General features: G+C 47.0%; 1 protein-coding gene across 1 annotated transcript in view; it reads right to left on the bottom strand.

The window, feature by feature from the left end:
* Nucleotides 1–21674, bottom strand: part of LOC137346258 (butyrophilin subfamily 1 member A1-like) — a 37785-nt gene extending 16111 nt beyond the window's left edge. The window contains exons 1-3 of the mRNA XM_068009717.1: nucleotides 21566–21674; nucleotides 14551–14658; nucleotides 2943–3059 (exon numbers count right to left, since the gene is read on the bottom strand). Of these exons, the coding sequence (XP_067865818.1) occupies nucleotides 2943–3059; nucleotides 14551–14658; nucleotides 21566–21599 (259 nt within the window). The 5' untranslated portion in view covers nucleotides 21600–21674. The remainder of the gene's footprint in view (nucleotides 1–2942; nucleotides 3060–14550; nucleotides 14659–21565) is intronic.
* Nucleotides 21675–22195: the final 521 nt, after the last annotated feature.

Genomic DNA, 22195 nt, shown 5'->3' with positions numbered 1-22195 from the left:
AAAGATGGGAGGAGGCTCGATCGGAGCATAAAGGCCAGCATGGTCTGGTTGTGCCAAATGGCCTGTTTCTGTGCCGTATATCCTGTCTAATCATATGTAATGTAGTGAAGTGTCGCAGAGCACTTTACAGGAGTGTTACCAAACAAAATTTGACAATCAGCCACCTAAGCTGATGTTAGGTCAGGTAATGAAAAGCTTGGTCAAAGAAGTAGGTTTTAAGATAGCGAGAGGACAAATACGAGAGGAAAACCTATGTTTTTTAATTCATTCATAGGATGTGGGCGTGGCTGACAAGGCCAGCATTTATTGCCCATCCCTAATTGCCCTCGAGAAGGTGGTGGTGAGCTCCCTTCTTGAACCACTGCAGTCCATGTGGTGCAGGTACACCCACAGTGCTATTAGGAAGGAAGTTCCAGGATTTTGACCCAGTGACAGTGAAGGAATGACGGAATAATTCCAAGTCAGGATGGTGTGCGACTTGGAGGGGACCTTGCAGGTGGTGGTGTTCTCATGCATCTGTGGCCTTGTCCTTCTAGATGGTAGAGGTCGCCAGTTTGGAAGGTGCTGTCTAAGGAACCTTGGTGCGTTAATACAGCGCATCTTGTAGATGGTACACACTGTTGCCACTGTGCGTCAGTGGTGGAGGGAGTGAATGTTTAATGTGGCGGATGGTGTTGAGCTTCTGGAGTGTTGTTGGAGCTGCATCCATCCAGGCAAGTGGAGAGTATTCCATCACACTCCTGACTTGTGCCTTGTAGATGGTGGACAGGCTTTGGGGAGACAGGAGGTGAGTTACTCGCCTCAGGATTCCTAGCCTTTGACCTGCTCTTGTAGCCACAGTATTTATATGGCTGGTCTAGTTACGTTTCTGGTCAATGGTAACCCCCAGGATGCTGATAGTGGGGGAATTCAGTGATGATAATGCCATTGAATGTCATGGGGAGATGGCTAGATTCTCTCTTGTTGGAGATGATCTTTGCCTGGCACCTGTGTGGAGTGAATGTAACTTAACACTGATCAGCCCAAGCCTTAATATTATCCAGGTCTTGCTGCCTGTGGACATGGGCTGCTTCAGTATCTGCTAAGCCGTGAATAGTACTGGACAATGTGCAATCATCAGCGAACATCCCCACTTCTGACCTTATGATTGAAGGAAGGTCATTGATGAAGCAGCTGAAGATGGTTGGGCCCAGGACACTACCCTGAGGAACTCCTGCAGCGATGTCCTGGGGCTGTTCGGCCTCCAACAATCACAACCATCTTCCTTTGTGCCAGATATGTCTCCTGCCAGTTGAGAGTTTTCCCCGATTCCCATTGACTTCAGTTTTACTAGGGCTCCTTGATGCCATACTCGATCAAATGCTGCTTTGATGTCAAAGGCAGTCACTCTCACCTCACCTCTTGAATTCAGCTCTTTTGTCCATGTTTGGACCAAGGCTGCAATGGGGTCTGGAGCCGTCGCCACTGGCGCACAGTAGCAGCAGTGTGTACCATCTACAAGATGCAGCAACTCACCAAGGCTTCTTCGACAGGCGCTTCCCAAACCCGCGACTTGGACCACTTAGAAGGACAAGGGCAGCAAATACATGGGAACACCATAACCTGCAATTTCCCCTCCAAGTCACACACCATCCTGACTTGGAACTATATCGCCGTTCCTTCACTGTCACTGGGTCAAAATCCTGGAACTCCCTTCCTAACAGCACTGTGGGTCTACCAACCCCAAATGGACTGCAGTGGTTCAAGAAGGCAGCTCACCACCACCTTCTCAAGGGCAATTAGGGATGAGTTTGCCAGTGACACCCAAAACCCATGAAACAAATTTAAAAAGGAGACTTAAAAGAGGAGAGAGAGGTAGAGAGAAAGAGAGGTTTAGTGAGGGATGTCCAGAGCTTAGGACCCATGCAGCTGAAGGAATAGCCACCAATAGTGGAACGACGAAAATCGGGGATGTTCAAGAGGTCAGAATTAGATGAGTACAGATATACTGGAGGGTTGTAGGGCTGAAGCAGCTTACAGAGATAGGGAGGGGGCGAGGCCATGGAGGGATTTGAAATCAGGGATGAGAACCTCAAACACACTGGGCTGAATTTTACAGATCCCCCCCCCCTCCCCCTGACATCGGGGGTCATGGCAGGGGAGGCCAGAACATGCCTCTGGCAGAGACCCACTATGGGCCTCGAAGCCAATAAGGCCCGGCCCGATATTGCTGGCAGCGGCAAGGCCTCGTGGCGGTCCCCCCCCACCAGCCCCCCATCACTCACAGTGACAGGAACCAAATTTGAATGTGTTCATTATTTAAAGTAAAATAAATATATTACCTTCTCACTCCCGTCATCTATCCCGGAGCGATATTGATGCTGGTGGCTGACACTCCCACGCCTTCGGATTCCCCCGTCTGGGAATCCGTGGCGGAACACTGTTGGGGGGTAGTGGGGCTGGGGGTACAGGCAATTCGTTCAGTGCGGGAGCAGGGTCAAACTCATCTAATTGGTGTAGGGGATGGTGGGAAGGGTTACAGTGCACGGTTGATGAACTTTGGGGCGGGGGGAAAGGTCAGGTGGGCAGGGGAAGTGTAGAGGTGCCAGATCAAGTAATTAATTTTATTGTTATTGGGGGGTGGGTAGGAGAGGGGCAATTTAAATGGAACTAAATTTTGTATTGCATTTACCTTTAAAAATTTTAATTGAACGGAAGGGCTTGAAGCCCTTTAAAGGTGGCGTCAGCACCGACTCCAAGGCCGCTGACGCCATTGCTGGGGACGGACAGCCCGCCCCCTCCACATGATCGGGGCGGGCAGACCGCCATTGTTTACGTCCGCCGCCGATTGCGGCAGTGGCACCATAAATTTCAGCCCAGTGTGTTGTGCCTTTACTCTCGATAAAGGAGGGCTCAGTTTCTGGATTCCGATCTCACACTAAATGATCATGCAACAGTCTCACCTTGTCGGGAGCCATTCAGATACGAGGCAAACACAGTCCCTGCAAGTATGACCGCTATAAGTAATACTTCTGCCAGCAGGCTGCTTCTGCGGTCTGATCTGGAGTTGTCAAAGCTTCCTGTAAAAGATACAAAATAGCAGCAATGCTGCGTTACTCCTGCTGGTCTCAAGTGTCCCCTCCCCACCTCCCCTCCAGGGCTGAACCATTCGGCCTTGTGATTGAAGCTTCCCCAGTGCAGTCAGTCTGTCTGAGAACCCTCCTTAACAGTGTCACCTCATTGGACCATAACATCAATCTCCTTCTGTCTACGAGAGGATCAATATGACTCAGAACATTCATAATAACCATCCCCAGAAGCTTGCCTTGCTGATTGAGGAGACTCACCTCCACACTGTCTCCTTCCCTGCCCCAGTTTGACATTTTAGTGGTAATGCCACTGAACTAGTGTTCCAGAGGCCCTGGGGACATGGGTTCAAATCCCACCATGCTGGAAATTAATTTCAACTGATTAATAAAAATCTGGAATTGAAAGTCAATCTCAGTTACGGTGCCATTACAGTGTCATCGATTGGTGAACCAGATGGGTTTTTTTATGACAATGTCATTTAGGGAAGGAAATCTGCCGCCCTTACCCGGTCTGGCCTATATGTCACCCCAGACCCACATCAATGTGGTTGACTCTTAACCGCCCCCTGAAATGGGCTCGCAAGCCACTCAGTTAGCAAGGGCAATTAGGGATGGGCAATAAATGTCGGCCTTGCCAGCGATGCCCACATCTCATGAAAGAATCAAGAAAATTACTGGAATTTCTTTTTTAAGTTGCTCCCGATACGTGGGCATCACCAGCAAAGGAGCGTTCATTGCCCAACTCTAGTTGCCCTGAGACGGTGGTGGCAAACCTTCTCCTTGATCTGCCGCAGTCCTTCAGAGCGCTGTTACAACCTGGTGAGAAAAAGGTCTAGGGTTCTCTTTCAGCCTTCACCTGGTCTGACTGTAACAGGGTTTTATTTTTAAACACACTATGTTTTTAGCTCCCCCTTGGTGAATCCTTGTTCACTGCCTTCCAATTAAAAGAAACCAGCACAAACAGACTTTCTCAGGTTTAAAGAAGAGAAGTGAAATTTTATTAAACTTAAACTTAAATTCGGTTAACGCCCAAGGATACACGACACTCCCGCGCTAGCATGCATACACGATACACACATGCAGACAGGGACAGAAAGAGTAGAAGAAAAATAAAGTGGAAAGGTTTGAGGCAATATCTGTAGAGTTGTTGTTACGGTTCTCCGAGCTCACTGTAGAGTCCTTGATTGTATTTAGGTCTTGCTTTTCGTTGGGACCCAGTTTTCTTCTTAAACCTTGTTCACTGTAGGGGACATTTCTCTCTTGGGGCTCTTGTGTCTTCAGTCGGTTCAGTTCCGCGAGAAAGAGATGGGAGCAGGCAGACGGGAGAGAGAGGAGGTCTGCTTCAGAGCTAAAAAGGCTGAAATGATCTGCAGAAAGACTGGCAGGTAACCAAGGGAAATGGCAAAGGATAAAGACAGCAGACAGAAAGGATCCTAGCTCACAAAATAAAGATGTAAAATCAGTTTGGGTAGAGCTAAGAAACAAAAAGGAGTAGTCAACACTTGTGGAAGTTTTCTATAGGCCCCCTAACAGTTGTTATAGGGCTGGATTTTACGTTGGGTGGACGGGAGCTGGCCACCAACTGAAAAGTCGATGGCGAACCCAATTCTGTCTTGCCTGGGGATCTGTTCCATATTTTAAGGGTCCCCAGGCTTTAATTGTTCTGAGGTGGTACTTCCAGCCGCTTGAGGGAGAGGTCCCACCTCATTGAGCTACCGGCCAATCAGCGGGCCAGCAGCTCTTAGTCCCAGCAGCACCACCGGCTGCAGTGGCCACTGCTGGGACTGCAGCCCAGCCGACGGCAGAGGAAGACATGGAGTCGGTATTTAAGATAAGTTTTGGTTGCTTTTTGGGACTTGTTTTTGAAGCCGTGCCTCTTACACTGTGCTACTTGGCAGGGATGGGGTGGAAGCATAGACATGTAGATGTCCCTGCTATCTTATCATTGGTTCCATTCTCACTGTTGTCTATGTTTGACCGCAGGATGAACAGAGGTAAAACCTCTGCCGTTTAGTCCCATAGCTTTGCACCCGTAAAAAGTGCAGAGACATTAATGGCACAGAAGGAGGCCATTCGGCCCTCGAGCTCATGTTGGCTCTCCATGGAGCTATCCAGTCAGTCCCACACCCCCGCTCAATCCTTATCGCCCTGCAAGTCTTTTTCCCTCAAGTAGCCATCCAACTTCCTCTTGAAGCCATTGTCTATGCTTCCAGGTCATTACCACCAACTGCATAAAAATATGCTTCCTCATATTCCCCCTGCATCTGTTGCCCAAAACGTTCAATCTGTGTTCCTTAGTTGTTGTACCATTAGTTAATGGGAGCAGTTTTTCCTTGTCTAACTTATCTAAGCCTGTCATACTCTTGTACACGTCTGTGAAATCTCTCCTCAATTGCCTTTTGTTCTAAGGAGAACAACACCACCTTTACCAACCTAACCTTGTAACTAAAATCCTCCATCCCTGGAACCATTCTGGTAAATCTCCTCTGAACCCTGTCAAGGACCCTCATAGATTTCTTAAAGTGTGGTGACCAGAAGTGGAGGCAGTACTCCAGTTGGGGTCTAACCAGAGCTTAATAAAGGTTCGGGATAACCTCCCTGCTTTTGTACTTAATTCCTCTATTTCTGAAGCCCAATATCACCATATGCTTTATTAATCACTCTCTCAATATAGAGAGAGAACACAGCGGGAGCGGGGATTTAAAAAGCAGGCCAAAGAGTCGGAGGCCGTAGAGAGAGCGTGCGATGGAGCCATACAGAGATTTAAAAAGTGCGCCAAAAGTTGGAGGCTGGAGAGAGAGCGCGGCGGAGCAGAGCGGAGATTTAAAAAGCGCGCCAAAAAGTCAGAGGACAGAGAGAGAGAGGGCACAGTGGAGTGGAGATTTGTAAAATGCGCCAGTGAGTCGGAGGCCAGAGAGAGAGAGAGAGGGGTGGGGGTGGGGGGGTTGTTGAAAATCGAAAAGTAACATCGGAATGACATCACAGTCAACAGAGAGAGCAGGGAAACAAAGTCGACCGGGGTGAGTATATTGGCAAGTTTGAAATTTCATCAAAAGCAATCAAATATAAAATAAAACTTGATCGATTCATTAGTATATAAACTAGAAACAAAGGCGAATTTTATAATTTATAACACAGGGTGAGAGAGAGACCAGCTGGGAGTGTATTAGTTCAAATTAGGACAACGTAATACCCAAGTTGTATGAAGTATTATTAGCGTTTATCAGTATTTGTAAGGTTTAAGAATAGTAGTAAGGTTTATTAGTATTGACAAAGCTTTATTAGCATTGGTAAGGTCTGTTACCAGTAGGAAGGTCTACATATCTGTGTAATCAAGAAAAGTATAACTTCAGTTGTATGTGATACTAGCATTTAATAAGCACAGTAAATTCTACTATATGTAAGAATTATTCCAAGTTAATTAAGAAAGTAATTAAAGTAAATTAACTAATAGCATAAGTAACAATGGCGGGACAGGTGTTATGTTGCAGCTGTGGCATGTGGAAGCTCCTGGATGCCAAGGCGATCCAGGACTAACACATCTGCAGAAAGCGTAAAAAGGTAGAGGAATTCCAGATCAGGATTATTGATCTGGAAGCCAAACTGCAAACACTGCACAAGGGAGGGGGAGAAATACCTGGACACTTTGTTCTGGAAGACAGTCACACCTCTTAGAACAGGGTCACCTGTTTTGGTCTGCAGTGTGGGATAGGAGGATGTGACTTCGAGTGAGGCAGGGACCGAGCAGACAGTAGTGAAGGAGCCTCAGACTTTGCAGTTGTCAAATAGGTTTGAGGTACTCTCAACCTGAGCGGCGAAAGCGAGGTCTGCAAGGTGGATGAGCAGACTTGCCATGGCACTGTGGTACAGGAAGCCATTCAAGTGGGGGGAGCAAAAATCAATGTAGTGGTAGTATGGGATAGTATAGTGAGGGGGATTGACACTGTTCTGTGCAGCCAAGAGCGTGAGTCCAGAAAGCTGTGTTGCCTACCCAGTGCCAGGGTTCGGGACATCTGCTCAGAACTGAACAGGAAGTTGAAGTTGGAGTAGGAGGTAAAGCCTGACTCGAGTATAAAATTACAACCCTGCCCGGACCCAACCCGACCACAGCCAACACGAACCCGCCCCAGGCCCGAGTCCTTCAATTTTTTTTCATGCCCAACCTGACTTGAAAATATCAAACACCGACCCGAAAATATCGAACATGTTATTAATACAGAAAAATAAAATTGCGTCAAAACGTAGATTAAAAAGAAAACAATACAAAACAAAACCTGACCACAGCCAACCCAAACCCAACCCGACCTGAGCCCGAATGCTGTACACCGAATATTGACCTGACCAGACCCAAACCCGAAGCATGTAGTCGGGTTTGGTTGGGTTCGGGTCGGGTAGCCAGGCTTTAGTGGGAGGGGGAGAATCCAGTTGTCGTGGTCCATGTAGGTACCAATGACATAGGTGGGACTAGGAAAGAGGTTTTACTCAGACAGTATGAGGAGCAAGGCACCAAATTGAAGAGCATAACCTCAAGGGTAATCTCTGGATTATTACCTGAGCCACATGCCAGTTGGCAGAGGACACATTAGATTAGTGAAATGGGCGGCGCAGTGGTTAGCACCGCAGTGGTTAGCACCGCAGCCTCACAGCTCCAGCGACCCGGGTTCAATTCTGGGTACTGCCTGTGTGGAGTTTGCAAGTTCTCCCTGTGTCTGCGTGGGTTTCCTCCGGGTGCTCCAGTTTCCTCCCACAGCCAAAAGACTTGCAGGTTGATAGGTAAATTGGCCATTATAAATTGCCCCTAGTATAGGTAGGTGGTAGGGGAATTTAGGGACAGGTGAGGATGTGGTAGGAATATGGGATTAGTGTAGGATTAGTATAAATGGGTGGTTAATGGTCGGCACAGACTGGGTGGGCCGAAGGGCCTGTTTCAGTGCTGTATCTCTAAATCTAAAATCTTGGACAGCAGGGTAGTCACGTGACCGAACGGTATAACCACTTCTGGCTTTGTGGATTGTCTTCTGCTTTCAAACACTGTCTGTTAATATGCAAAAATGTCTTTCCAGCCAGGGGCCTGGCAACCCCTTGCCACAGGCCTTCTCTTCCCAGCAACAATTTGAAATTTAATGTCCATGTGGCAAAATTAATATGCCTCATTCTTGGCAGGTGGGGGCCTGCAATGACAGCGGCATCATAGTGTGCCCAGCACACAAAGGATGGCACAGTTGTCCTCTTCTCCGCTGGTTTTCCTGCAGTGGGCTCCCACGCCAAGGGGCGAGGAGAATCTGCTGTGAATCCTGGCCCGCGTGAAATTGCAGTGGAGGCGGGAAGGCGTTGGGAATGGAACCCCCCCGCCTCCCACTCAATTTTTCCACCCCCCCACCCCCCGAGCATCCCGCCACCAGCCCTCTCATTGGGGATGTTGGGGGGGGCATAAAATTCCGACCTATGATTTGTTGTCTTGAACACTACTGCTGTCACTCATTCAGCAAAGTCTCACGACAAAACAGAAAGCAGTGAGTCAAAGACCTAGAAATTAGAGAGAACCCCTCTGCTGATGGCATTGACTGAATGCTCACTAACCTAGTGACAATTGGACTGGACTATCACCCTAGAGGGTGCAAGTTTAAATCTCTTCCATGACATGTTGTCAAACTGCATTTGTGAAAGGTTTACGAACTGACACTGGAAAATGATTATGACTGTTGTAAGGACCTGTCTGATTGAATTAGTGCCCTTGAGGAAAGATGACCCTCTATCCCTACCTAGTCTGACCTACACATGAAACTAATCCTTTAGCAAGTTGCTGCACCTCAATGCCTTCAGGGCAATTGGAGAAGGGCAATAAATACTGTTTTGTAGTTGATTCCCTGTCCTTGCTGAGTTACAGATCACATTTGGGGTGGAACATAGGGACGAAGGGAGGCCATTCAGCCCCTCGAGCCTGCTCCACCATTCAATTAGATCATTGCTGATCTGTATCTCAACTCCAACCTGCCTTAATTCTGTAACCCTTAATACTGATGCCAAGCAGAAATCTACAAACCTCACATTCGAAATTGTCAATCGACTCCACCACAGCCTCAACAGCATGCAAAGGGAGTGTAGGTGCTGTGATTTTTAAAAAAAAAGAGACTTGCATTTTTACAGCACTTTTCATGACATCCCGAAGCCCTTTACAGCTAAGGATGTACTTCTGAAGTGTTATCAATGTTTTAATGTAGGAAAGACAGCAGCCAATTATGTGTGCAGCAAGCTCCCATAAACAGCAATGAGACAAATGTAATTTCATAAATTGGTGTTTTTGTTTTTCTTTCATGGGACGTGGGCGTCGTTGGCAAGGCCAGCATTTGCTGCCCATCCCCAACTGCCCTTGTACTGAGTGGCAGAGGGCAGTTAAGAGTCAACCACATTGTTGTAGGTCTGGAGTCGCATGTAGGCCAGACCAGGTAAGCATGGCAGATTTCCTTCCCTGAAAGGGCATTTAGTGAACCAGATGGGTTTTTACGTCAATCGTTGATCACAATGGGGCCATGAAACTAAAACGAGCTTTCAATTCCAGATTTTTATTCAAACATTGAATTTAAATTCCATCCGTTGCTGTGGTGGGATTTGCAGCCATGTCCTCTGGTCATTAGCCTGGGCCTCTGAATTACTAGTCCAGTGACATTACCACTACACCACCATCGCCCTTTATCTGTTCGGTGTTGGTTGAGGGTTAAACATTGACCAGGACACCAGGGAGAATTCCCCTGCTCTTTTTTGAATACTGGCTGTGGGAGCTTTCACGTCCACCTAAAATGGCAGATGTGTCCTCATTTTGAAGTCACACCTAAATAACAGCAGCTCCGACGGTGCAAACTTACCTCAGCACTGCAGCAGGAATGTCAGCCTACACTGTGTGCTCAAACCTCTGGAGTGGGATTTGAACCCACGATCACCTGCTCTAGAGATAAGAGTGCTATCCAATTGAGCCACAGCTGATGCTTGGTCTGGCTGCTCCTGTGAAGAGAGGCAGAATCGGGCAAAGACTTGCCTCGACTGATCACTGTCCATTGTGTGCAGAGGCTGGGTGAGGGCCGGAGAAGGTTGAGCTGTCCTGTCGTTACTAAGCCAACACTCACTCTCCAAGCACACACGAGAACAGAGGTCACTGGGACCTGATATTAGACAGGAGCCGACTCCGGTGGAAATGTGCCCCCAAAATTTGGCAGATGGAGTATAATGTGGGAAAATGTGAACTTGTCCACTTTGGCAGGAAGAACAGAAAAGCAGAATACTATTTAAACAGAGAGAGACTGCAGAACTCTGCGGTACAGAGGGATCTGGGTGTCCTGGTAAATGAATCACAAAAGATTAGTATGCAAGTACGGCAAGCGATTAGGAAGGCAAATTGAATGTTGACATTTATTGCAAGGGGAATGGAATTTAAAAGTGGGCATGTTTTGCTGCAGCTGTACTGGTCCCTTGGTGAGACCACATCTGGAGTACTGTGTACAGCCTTGGTCTCCTTATTTGAAAAAAAGGGCATTAGAAGCAGTTCAGAGAAGGTTCACATGACTAATTCCAGGGATGGAGATCTTATCTTATGAAGAAACGTTGAACAGGTTGGGCCTATACCTGTTGGAATATAGAAGAATGAGATTTATTGAAATATAAAGGATCCTGAGGGGACTTGATCGAGTGGATACCCGGAGGATGTTTCATCTTGTGAGGGGGAGATTAGAACTAGGGGACACAGTTTAAGAATAAGAGGTCTCCCTTTTAAGACAGAGATGAGGAGAATTTTTTTTTGTCAAAGTGTCATTAATCTTATCGAATGGCGGAGCAGGCTCAAGGGGCCGAATGGCCTACTCCTGCTCCAATGTTCCTATGAGTCAGCACTTTTAGGAGAAGTCAGCAAAAAACATTTGCAGGGTGGGGTAAGGAAACTCTACATATCATTTAAAAATAATTTAGGGGTTTGATTGCAGGATCGGTAGCTCACTCCCTTTTACCACAAACATTACACAATTCTGTTGAGTCAGTGAACGACTCAGTGAATTACAGAATCTAAATGTCTAAAAACTGCACATGCAGGTTTAGCACTTTGAATGAAAAGACCAGCCCAATGTTACCCTAATCTGCCCAGCATTGAAATCGGGCGGAGGGCAAAACAGCATCTGAACCTGCCGGCGGGTTAAGTTAAAGTCAACGGTTACTGTGATCATGGAATCATAGGAGCGATAGGAGGCAGAGGGTGGTAGTGGAGGGTTGTTTTTCAGATTGGAGGCTGGTGACCAGTGGTGTGCCGCAGGGTTCGGTGCTAGGACCTCTGTTGTTTGTCATATATATTAATGACTTGGATGTGAATGTAAGGGGCATGATTCATAAGTTTGCAGATGACACCAAAAGTGGTGGTATAGTGGACAGTGAAGAAGGTTGTCTAAGGTTACAACAGGATATAGATCAACTGGGAAAGTGAGCAAATGGAATTTAATGCAGACAAGTGTGAATGATGCATTTTGGGAAGTTAAACCAGAGCAGGACATATACAGTGAACGGCAGGGCCCTGGGGAGAGTTGTTGAGCAGAGAGACCTTGGGGTGCAAGTACATAGTTCCCTGAAAGTGGCAACACAGGTAGACAGGGTGGTGATGAAGGCGTATGGCATGCTTGCCTTCATCGGCCGAGGCACTGAGTAGAAGAGTTGGGATGTCATGTTACAGTTGTACATAACGTTGGTTAGGCTGTATTTAGAGTACTGTGTGCAGTTCTGGTCGCCGCACTACAGGAAAGATGTGATTAAGCTCGAGAGGGTGCAGAAAAGATTCACAAGGATGTTGCCTGGTTTGGAGGGCTTGAGTTATAAAGAGAGATTGGATAGGCTGGGTCTGTTTTCCATGGAGCGAAGGAGGCTGAGGGGACATGATCTTCAACGTACTCAGAGTCTTGTTTATAGCGCTTACTTTCTGCGAGTAGAGGTATATAAAATTAGGAGGCATAGATAGGGTAGATAGGCAGAGTCTGCTTCCCATGGTAGGGGTGACTAAAACTAGAGGGCATAGATTTAAGGTGAGAGAGAGGAGGTTTAAAGGGGATCAAAGGGGTAAATTTTTCACACAAAGAATAGTGGGTATCTGGAATAAGCTGCCTGAGGAGGTGGTGGAGGCGGGAACAGTAGCAACATTTAAGAGGCATCTGGACAGTTACTTGAATGAGCAAGGCATAGAGGGATATGGAATTAATGCAGGCAGGTGGGATTAGTATAGATAGGCATTATGGTCGGCATGGAGGCAGTGGGCCGAAGGGCCTGTTTCTATGCTGTACGACTCTATGACTCGAGTACAGGAGGAGGCCATTCAGTCCATTGTGCCTGTGCCAGCTCCCCACACCACGCAGGCTCTTTCCCCATGACTCTGCAAATTTTTCCCCTTCAAGTATTTATCCAATTCCCTTTCGAATCTACTCGCAGAAAGTAAGCGCTATAAACAAGACTCTGAGTACGTTGAAGAGAGCAGTAAAATGCCCACCCTCAGTCGATGAATGGTTATTATTAAAACATGAGATGTTTATGGAGTTGGAAGCAGTATATATCCAATCTAATGCCATCGAAACACAGTCCAATTTAACACACATTTCTCCCTAGAAATAAAGTGGCTAAGCATACATATATCGATGGAGAGCAGCACAACTGTATTAGCTAGCTAGCAAGCACAACAGTATGCAATGCCAATGCAAATTACTTCTGCAGTTTTGCCCAAAATTTTCGCATGGGGGCCACATTACAATTTTTGTCTGACATAAGGGGCCGATGAGACAATTTCAGAAAGATAAAGGCATTAAAAAATTATCTTACTATTCATCAAAACAATACAAATGTACATTTTTGTGAAGAAGCTTTAAATGAGAAGACTAATTTATTGATATACTTTCTGGTCACTATGTTGGACACTGATTTAGTGAGACATCTAGCATTTTTCTGCTTGCACAAATAGTCAATATTTGCCCGCACACTTGTAGCAATGTGGGGTACTCCAGATAGATGTCCATCTGTCAGGAGTGATCTTGATCGCTCTCTCTGTCTCTCTCTCTTCCCCCCCCCCCCCCCCCCCCTCCTTTCTCTCTCTCTCTCTCTCTCTCTGTCCCACATCTCTCCCTCTGGCCCCCCTCTCTCCCTCACTCTCTCTCCCTCTCTCCCTCCCCTTCCCTCCCTCTCCCCTTCCCTCCCTCCCTCCCTCTCCCCTTCATTCACTCTCTCTCTCTCTCTCTCTCTCCCCCTTCCCTCTCTCTCCCCCTCTCTCCCTCTCCCCCTCTCCCCCTCCCATTCACTCTCTCTCTCTCCCTCTCCCTCTCTCTGATAGTTGCAGAGAGCGGATGTGATCGGTCCATTTTTAAAACAAATTCACAACCATCAGATTCAGTTTCACAACTGACAGGTGCTCAGAGCAGGAACAGCGGCTTCTTAACACAGGACAGGTTCGGGGTTTTCTGGCGGGCTTTTAAAAAAAAAAATCGGAACCCTCTGGACAACCCCAAACTTGTCCTGAGTTTGGAAGCCACTGTTCCCACTCCGAGCACCTGTCAACTGTGAAACTGAAATGGACAGCTGCAATTTAAAAAAAAAATGGACTGGTTGAAAGTAGAAGTCAACGAGAAATTTCTCATGCCCGAAATTAGCACTCACGGACCTCAAAATCTTTACCCACCGACACTGGTGTCCGTGTACGGACACGTTGCCGACCCCTGGTTGGATGGGAGTCTTCAGAAACTCACTCCACAGAGACAACCAGTGGCCAGAGCCAGAAACTACATCGTGACTGTGTGCCCGGCACAATGGGGATCCGGCTCAATAGCATTCACAATGTGACCAGCTCAGTGCCAAAAACACGGTACTGTTAATGTTAGCTGTGGCTCAGTGGGTAGTATGCTAGCCACTGTGTCAGAAGGTCATGGGTTTGAGTGCTGCTCTTGGTGACGAGAGCACAAGCAGCCAGATTAATGCCCTACCATAATACCGACTGGGGGGGCTTCAGCACCACCCAAAATTTAGGCTTATGCTCCGGTGAAATACTGATGGAGTGCCGCACTGTTGGTGGAGCTGCCTTTCAGATGGGATGTTTAAACCCAGATCCTCTCTTCCCTTCTCAGGTGATATAAAAGATTCCATGGCACTACTGTGATGAACAGAGCTCTCCCCAGTGTCCTGAGCCAATGTTTATCTCTAAATCAATATTCAAAACAGATGATCACATTGCTGTTTGTGGGAGCTTGCTGTGCACAAATTGGTCGCTGTGTTTCCTATCTTACAACATAACCAATGAAGTGCATTTGAGGCACCGAAGCGCTTCTGGAAGTCTCAAGGATTGAGAAAGGTGCCATATAAATGCAAGTCTTTTTCCAAACGCACCCAGCTTGTTGAGTGAGGATCCCAGTCAATTTTAACTGTCGGTGCAATTCTCTGCACTGCTCCCTTTAACACCATCTGTCCTGGCTTCTGTACTTACTTTTTCGATAAGCTATCCAAGGGGTCACGCCGGCAGCTATTATTCCCACCACCAAGGCTTCCCACATGTGTACCGGCCAGCCTGAGACTCCGACGGGAAATAATCGCCCTGTAAAACATTGAGACCGACAAGAGTCTAACACAATCCAACTGATAACATCCGCTGCATGATAAACAGTACACGGAATCAGAGCTTCCCACACAAAACCAAGACAATGCATATTTAACCATCTGTGCTCTCAGAGTCCTCCAAGGACTCGATTGGGAAACTGGCTGCCCATTGAGTTACTGCTCAGGATGTTTTGGGGATTCAGTTTTAAACTGAGTTGACCTATCTGAACTGGGAGTGTGGAGGTGACACTCACAACTTTCCCGGGTTGAGGGGAGTGTGAGTGTGTGTCAGAGTGCACAGGTCCCAGCTTTCCTATCCAGGCCTGCACACTTACATTGTCTGGTTTAAGCGTCGGAGTGGTTCAGTGGTTAGCACTCTTATCTCTAAGTCCTAAGGTTGTAGGTGCAAGCCCCACTCCAGCGACTTGAGAGCATGGGCCAGGCTGATACTCCCAGTGATGGAGTGCGGCACTGTTGGAGGTGCTGGCTATTGCAAGAGACCTTAAACTAAGGCCCCACCTGCACCCTTAGGTGCACGTAAAAGATCCCACGGAATGAGAATCGTAGAATTATTACAGCACAGAAGGAGGCCGTTCAGCCCATCATGTCCGTGCCGGCTCTCCGTAAGAGCAATTTGGTTCGTCCCACTCCCTTCACCTTTTTTCCCGTAGCCTTGCAAATTTCTACTCTTCAGATAATTATCCAACTCCCTTCTGAAAGCTTCGATTGAAGTTTCCTCCACCGCACTCTCAGGCAGTGCATTCCAGATCCTAACCACTCGCTGCCTAGAAAGGTTTTTAGTTTTAGAGATACAGCACTGAAACAGGCCCTTCGGCCCACCGAGTCTGTGCCGACCAACAACCACCCATTTATACTAATCCTACACTAATTCCATATTCCTACCACATCCCCAACTGTCCCTATATTTCCCTACCACCTACCTACACTAGGGGCAATTTATAATGGCCAATTTACCCATCAACCTGCAAGTCTTTGGCATGTGGGAGGAAACCGGAACACCCGGAGGAAACCCACGCAGACACAGGGAGAACTTGCAAACTCCGCACAGGCAGTACCCAGAATTGAACCCGGGTCGCTGGAGCGGTGAGGCTGCGGTGCTAACCACTGCGCCACTGTGCCGCCCTCATGTCGCCGCTAGTTCTTCTGCCAATCACCTTAAAATGGTGCCCTCTGGTCCTTGACCATTCTGTCAATTCATGAATGAAATAAATACAAACTTCACCAGCTACCCACCAATCAGCTGCTTCCCTTCTGCTGACATCGGTATATTTTATAGGGAGTTAACTTAATTATTTTACTTATTTGTAGTTTTATGAATTAGTTTAACTAGTTAAGCTATACATTTATTGCAGTACTTTATAGTTTCCTGGTCCTAGCTTAAGCCACTGCCCAAGTTGAGAGGGGAAAAAAAAAAAACTTAATAGTCTCTCTCGCCCGCCACTGTTCTTTTATCACCGCTACGCTCTCAGACCTCCTGTTGTTCTCACAGTGCTCTCACTCTCTGTCACTGCTTTATCCCTGTTGTGCTCCCAGACTGTTCTCTAAGGAGTTCCCCCTGGTGTCCTGGGGCCAACATCACCAGAACAGATGATCTGGTAAATTGGACATTGCTGTTGTTGGGCGCTTCTTGTGTGCGTTTCCTACATTACTTCAGTGACTGCACTTCAAAAGTACTTCCTTGGCCGTCACGCACTTTGGGACATCCTGAGATTATGAAAGGTGCCGCATAAATCCAGGCTTTTTGTTTGTGTTGCGTGGCACACTAAAGGCCCGCACACACTGGGAAAACGATTATGCAATGCAGTTCTTTGCAAGAACGCCAGATCACAGCTGCACAGCTTCCAGTCAAGTCAACCAGCGTCCTGATTTACATTCAAAGTTACACCTAATCTACTTTCCCAACAAGCTCAGGCTCAGACTTGCTCTCCAGACACAAAGCCCGCCAGACCCGTACTCTGAGAGTCACAGCCGAGGAGGGATTCACCTGGTAGTAATCGTGTCTCAGAATCACAGTAATTCCACCCCCAATATCTCATAAACCATGAGGCAGACTCTTAAAAGTCGAGAGATTTGGTATAAAAAGCATGAGTGGCTATTTGTTTTCCAAACATAAACCAGTATAGATTGACAGTTGATTTATAAACTTCATGAAGGCTTATTTAATCTGTAGTAGGTCAGAGGCCTTTATAAAAACTATGACGCAGCATCTGAAGACACTTAATAAAAAACCTGCCTCTTATCCCTGCATGCGTCATAAAGAAGGATCTGCCCCCTATACAGTCACTGGTGACCAAAACAACTGTCTCCTTATATGATGAAACCTAACCTACATGTCCCTGCTGAATGCATTAATGCATAAAAATACATTTATCCATAATGGAGTAACCAATACCGCCTCCAAATTTGAGTTATTCAAAATATGATAGTGGTCGTTACGTTCATACAAATGTATGAACAATACTGACAGGTAAATACTCTCTGGTCCACCCAGCCTGTCCTGCACAATTGTGATACCTTGTGTGTCACTATAGATGCACTCCCCACCTATAAAATGGAAAGATTTCAATGATCAGTTTGAATCATTATCTTCATTTGCAATATCTTGAAATTATTTTAGTGTTAACAAATGGGCACGGTCATGTAGAATAATATATACTTAGTGAACAGTACAGCCGTGCTACAATAAAATCAGGAAGTGCTAGAAATACTCAGCAGGTTTGGCAGCATCTGTGGAGAGATAAACAGCGTTAACGTTTCAGGTCAGTGACGTTTCGTCAGAACTGGGAAAAGTTAGGGATGTAACAGGTCTTAAGCAAGTACAAAGGCAGGGAAAGGGGAGGAGGGGCAGGAAAAGAACAAAAGGGAAGGTCTGTGACAGGGTGGAAGGCAGGAGAGATTAAATGACAAAAGGGATGGAGGTGCAAGGAGGAGGGGTGAATGGGAATAGCAGAATCATTACCAACAGCCGCTGTCCAAAAGCAAAAAACATAAAAACAAATGGGAGTGGTGTTCATGATCTGAAATTATGGTACTCAATGTTCAGTTTGGAAGACTATAAAGTGCCTAATTGAAAGACGAGTTGCTGCTCCTCAAGCCTACGTTGAGCTTCATTGGAGCAGTGTAGGAGGCTGAGATATGCAACGCTTAGTCTCCTCATCCAAGTCATTCATATAGATTGTCAATGGCTGAGCCTAAGTATTGATCCTTGTGGCACCTTACTAGTTCAAGCCTGCCAACCTGAAAATGTCCCTTCTATTCTGACTCCCTACTTTCCGTCCATTAACCAATCCTCAATCCATCCTAATATATTACTCCCAATCCCATTTTATGTGGCACCTTTTTTGAAACCAAAATCCACTGGTTCCCACTTAATAGATTCTAGCTACTGATGTTAGGCTAACTGGCCTATAGTTCCTTGTTTTCTCTCACCCTGCTTAACTTTCTTTTGTTCTTTCATAGGATGTGGGCCTCGCTGGCAAGGCCAGCATTTGCTGCCCATTCCCTAACTGCCCTTGACAATGGAGTGGCTTGCTAGGCCATTTCAGAGGGCAGTCAGGAGTCAACCGCATTGCTGTGGGTCTGGAATCACACGTAGGCCAGACCAGGTAAGGGCGGCAGATTTCCTTCCCGTAAAGGACACTGGTGAACCACATGGGTTTTTACAACAATCGATGATGGTGCCATGAAACTATTTCTTACATTATCTTTCAATTCCAGATTTTTATTAATTGAATTTAAATTCCTCCAGCCACCATGACAGGATTTGAAGCCATGTCCCCAGGGCATTAGCCTGGGCCACTAGATTACTAGTTCAGTGACATCACCACTACGCCACTGTCTCTTAAACAGTAGGACTATGCTTGTTACCTTCCGATCCTTGGGAACTGTTCTAGAATCTAAGGAATTCTGGAAGATCAAAACCAATGCATCCACAATCTCTGCAGCTTTCTCTTTTAAAACCCTAGGATGCAGGTCATCAGGTCCATGGGATTTGTCACCACCGAATCCCATTAGCAGTAATATTTCTTTACTTATACTTTAAGTTCCTCATTTTAACTAGACTCTTGGTTCTCCATTATTTCTGGAATATTTTTGTGCTTCTACAGTGAAGACAGACACAAAGTATTTGTTTAATGACTCTGTCATTTTCTTACTCCCCATTATAATTTCACCTGTCCCTGCCTCTAATGGGCCCATGTTTACTAATCTCTTCCTATTTAGACGGGCAATAACTTCTGGCCTTGCCAGCAATGCTCACATCCCACAAATGAATTTAAAACCTATAGAAACATTTTTCATCTGTTTTTATGTCTCTTGCTGGTCTACTCTAATTTTCTTTTTCTTTAAGAATTTCTTGGTCCTCCTTTGCCGAACTCTAAAAGCCTCCCAGTCTTCAGATTACTACTTTATTGGCAACATTATAAGCCACTTCCTTAGAGTGTGGCGAGACCCGAATAGAGAGGGCAGGACTGTAATGGCGAAATGCAGGCCAATCAATAATGAAGGCGTGAAATACAGTAAGAAGCTGGGTGTTAGCGGGAGCATGCCGGAATTTGAAAATTAGGACAAAGATTTGAGTTAACTCCCTAGGGCTTCCGTAGTTTCCGAGCCGAGAGAGAGAGCAAGGCATTCTGGCCCCTGGCTCATTGTCTCCATCTTTCCCCCCTCCCCGCACAGGATACTTACCTCTTTCTAAAAGAAGCCAGTGGTGGCTTTGGAGCCGAGCAACACTGCTCTCTGTAACCAAATCACCGGTCAGCGGACAGAGAGTCAGCAACCAGGTTCAACCCAGCTCCCTGAGCAGATAGGGACATAAGAAATAGGAGCAGGAGTAGGCCATTCAGCCCCTCGAGCCTGCTCCGCCATGCAACTGGATCTTCCACCTCAATGCCATTTTCCCGTACTATCCCCACATCCCTTGATATCTTTAACATCTAGAAATCTTTTGGTCTCTGTCTTGAAAATACTCAATGTTGAGCCTCCACAACCCTCTGAGGTAGAGAATTCCAAAGATTCACCACCCTCTGAGTGAAGAAATTCCCCCTCATCTGAGCCCTAAATGGCCTAACTCCTATTCAGAGACTGTGTCCCCTAGCTGTAGACCCGCCCCCATCCCCAGCCAGGGGAAACATCCTTCCTGCATCAACCCTGTCAAGCCCTGAAAGAATTTTGTATACTTTAATGAGGTCACCTCTCATTCTTCGAAACTCTGCAGAATACAGGCCCAGTCTCCTCAATCTCTCCTTACAGGACAATCCTGCCATCCCAGGGACTAAATATCAGCAGCAGGATTTCACACTCGTTCTTGCAAGACAGGGTGAACTTGGGTGAGAGACCTTGTGAGCAATTCACAAGGGTGGGCAGGTTTGGTCAAGGCACAGCCAGACCCCAGAGTAAAGGCCATGCACAGAAGAGCATCCATTAATGCACCAGTCCGGCATCACATCAGTTCCCACACCAGCTTGTTAGACGAACAGTTCGAGGCAGCCTTGTGCTTTGGGCCATTTCTGAGCAGGAGCTGGGCCCTTAGCAACCAGCAATCTGGCACGGATTTGAGCCCAGGTTTCCCACTGTATCCAACTCACACCAGCCCTGGTTTTGGACTCCCCCACCATCGGGAACATCCTTCCTGCATCTACCCTGTCAAGTCCTGTTAGAATTTTATAGGTTTCTATGAGATCTCCCCTCACTTTTCTGAACTCCAGCAAATATAATCCTAACCGAATCAATCTCTCCTCATACGTCAGACCTGCCATCCCAGGAATCAGTCTGGTAAACCTTCGCTGCACTCTCTCCATAGCAAGAACATCCTTCCTCAGATAAGGAGACCAAAACTGCACACAATATTCCAGGTGTGGCCTCACCAAGGCCCTGTATAATTGCAGCAAGACATCCCTGCTCCTGTACTCGAATCCTCTCGCTATGAAGGCCAACATACCATTTGCCTTTTTTACCGCCTGTTGCACCTGCAGCAAGCACCAACGGGGCAGATTTCCAACTTCAGACACCCAGGCACAAAGTCAAATATCAATGCCCCTGTATCAAGCCCAAGGTTGGAACTGGTCCTCTGTCGGTGGCTCTCAAACCGTTTCATTTTGGCCCCACAGAACAATCTCAGGGTCGCACGCCCAGCTAGCTTGGGGTATCAGCGCCTCAAGTCGCATGGTCCTCCTCACACTTTCCCCTGTGTCTAGTCCCCTTCCAATCCTCTATTCCCCTCCCTAATATTAGTTCCTGTTTCCCACATTCACATCTTCTCTCCATTCACTTCCCAACTCTTTCTCCTTCACTTCTCTTTTCATTTTGTTCCTCTCCTTTTACTGCTCTCTGCTTCCACCTCTGCCCTCAACTCCCTCTATTCTCCTCACTCCTTCTCTCTCACCCCCTAAGCATTTCTCTTGACTTCTCATCCGCTCTTCTCTATTCCCTCTCCCGTTCGCCTTGCCTCGCTCCACTCTTTAACATTCCCTTTCTTGCTCCTTCCTGAATACTCCTCATTCCCCCTTGTCATTGCTACACTACCTCCTCTCGCATCAGCAGTATAATCGCTGGCAGAGACAGATGTCCCTTTACCTGTGTTTCCATCCCGTTATGGGCCATCTCCCTGGTCAGGAACGACATTTGCCTTGCAGGACTCCCAGCGAACTGGACCTGCTCCTGCTCCCGCCCCCTGACCGTGCTCTCGGTTACACTTGTCCCGGGTCGCACCGTGCAGAACTGCGCCGGTTTCCTGTAATTGGTGAAATGGCCCGGGCTGGCAGGAGTTTGCCTGTTTCTGGATCGCTCGAAAGAGTGGGGAGGGGGCTGTCCTTGATTTTCTTTCACAGCCGGGAATATATCCCACTGCCGGATTCGGGATTGCAGGAAAGTCGCGGTACACTTACCGGAGGGAGGAGTGAAGAAACCCACAGCGCTCATGGTGAGAAGCTGTCCGGGACTGACTGAGCCTCCAGGCTATGATCATAGACTTCCGGGTCTGTCCAGTTCCCCCAGACTTCACCAATCACAATAAAAAAATCCGAACACGCAACCAGTTACCACCCAGTAAGATTCAATGACAGTGCAAAACAGGCTCTTTTTCTGTATCATTTGCTCCTCTTTGACTTCCACCCCTTCTGATACAGTGCTACACAAAAGACTTGTGAGCAAAGTTATGACTCATGGTATAAAGCGGACAGTGGCAACATGGATATGGAATTGGCTGAGTGACAGGAAACAGAGAGTAGTGGTTAATGGATGTTTTTCGGGCTGCAGGAAGGTGTGTAGTGGAGTGCCCCAGGGATCAGTGTTGGGACCCTGGGACTGTCTGTAGTCTTGGTCCCCTTACCTTAGGAAGGATATTATTACCAGAGAGGGAGTGCAACAAAGGTTCGCCAGACTTGTTCCCGGGATGGTGGGACTGTCCAAATCTAGAGCCCCGTGGATGTCAATGAGCTTACAGGGTAAGATAAGGCAGAAAATGAAAGATTATGTCCGACACCGAAAACTCAATAATGCAGAAAGCCGAGAGGGGT

Source organism: Heterodontus francisci, chromosome 29, assembly GCF_036365525.1.
Source record: "Heterodontus francisci isolate sHetFra1 chromosome 29, sHetFra1.hap1, whole genome shotgun sequence".
In the NCBI taxonomy this organism is placed as follows: Eukaryota; Metazoa; Chordata; class Chondrichthyes; order Heterodontiformes; family Heterodontidae; genus Heterodontus; species Heterodontus francisci.
Note: the sequence above shows the minus strand (reverse complement) of the source record. Positions and strands in the feature narration are given on the sequence as shown.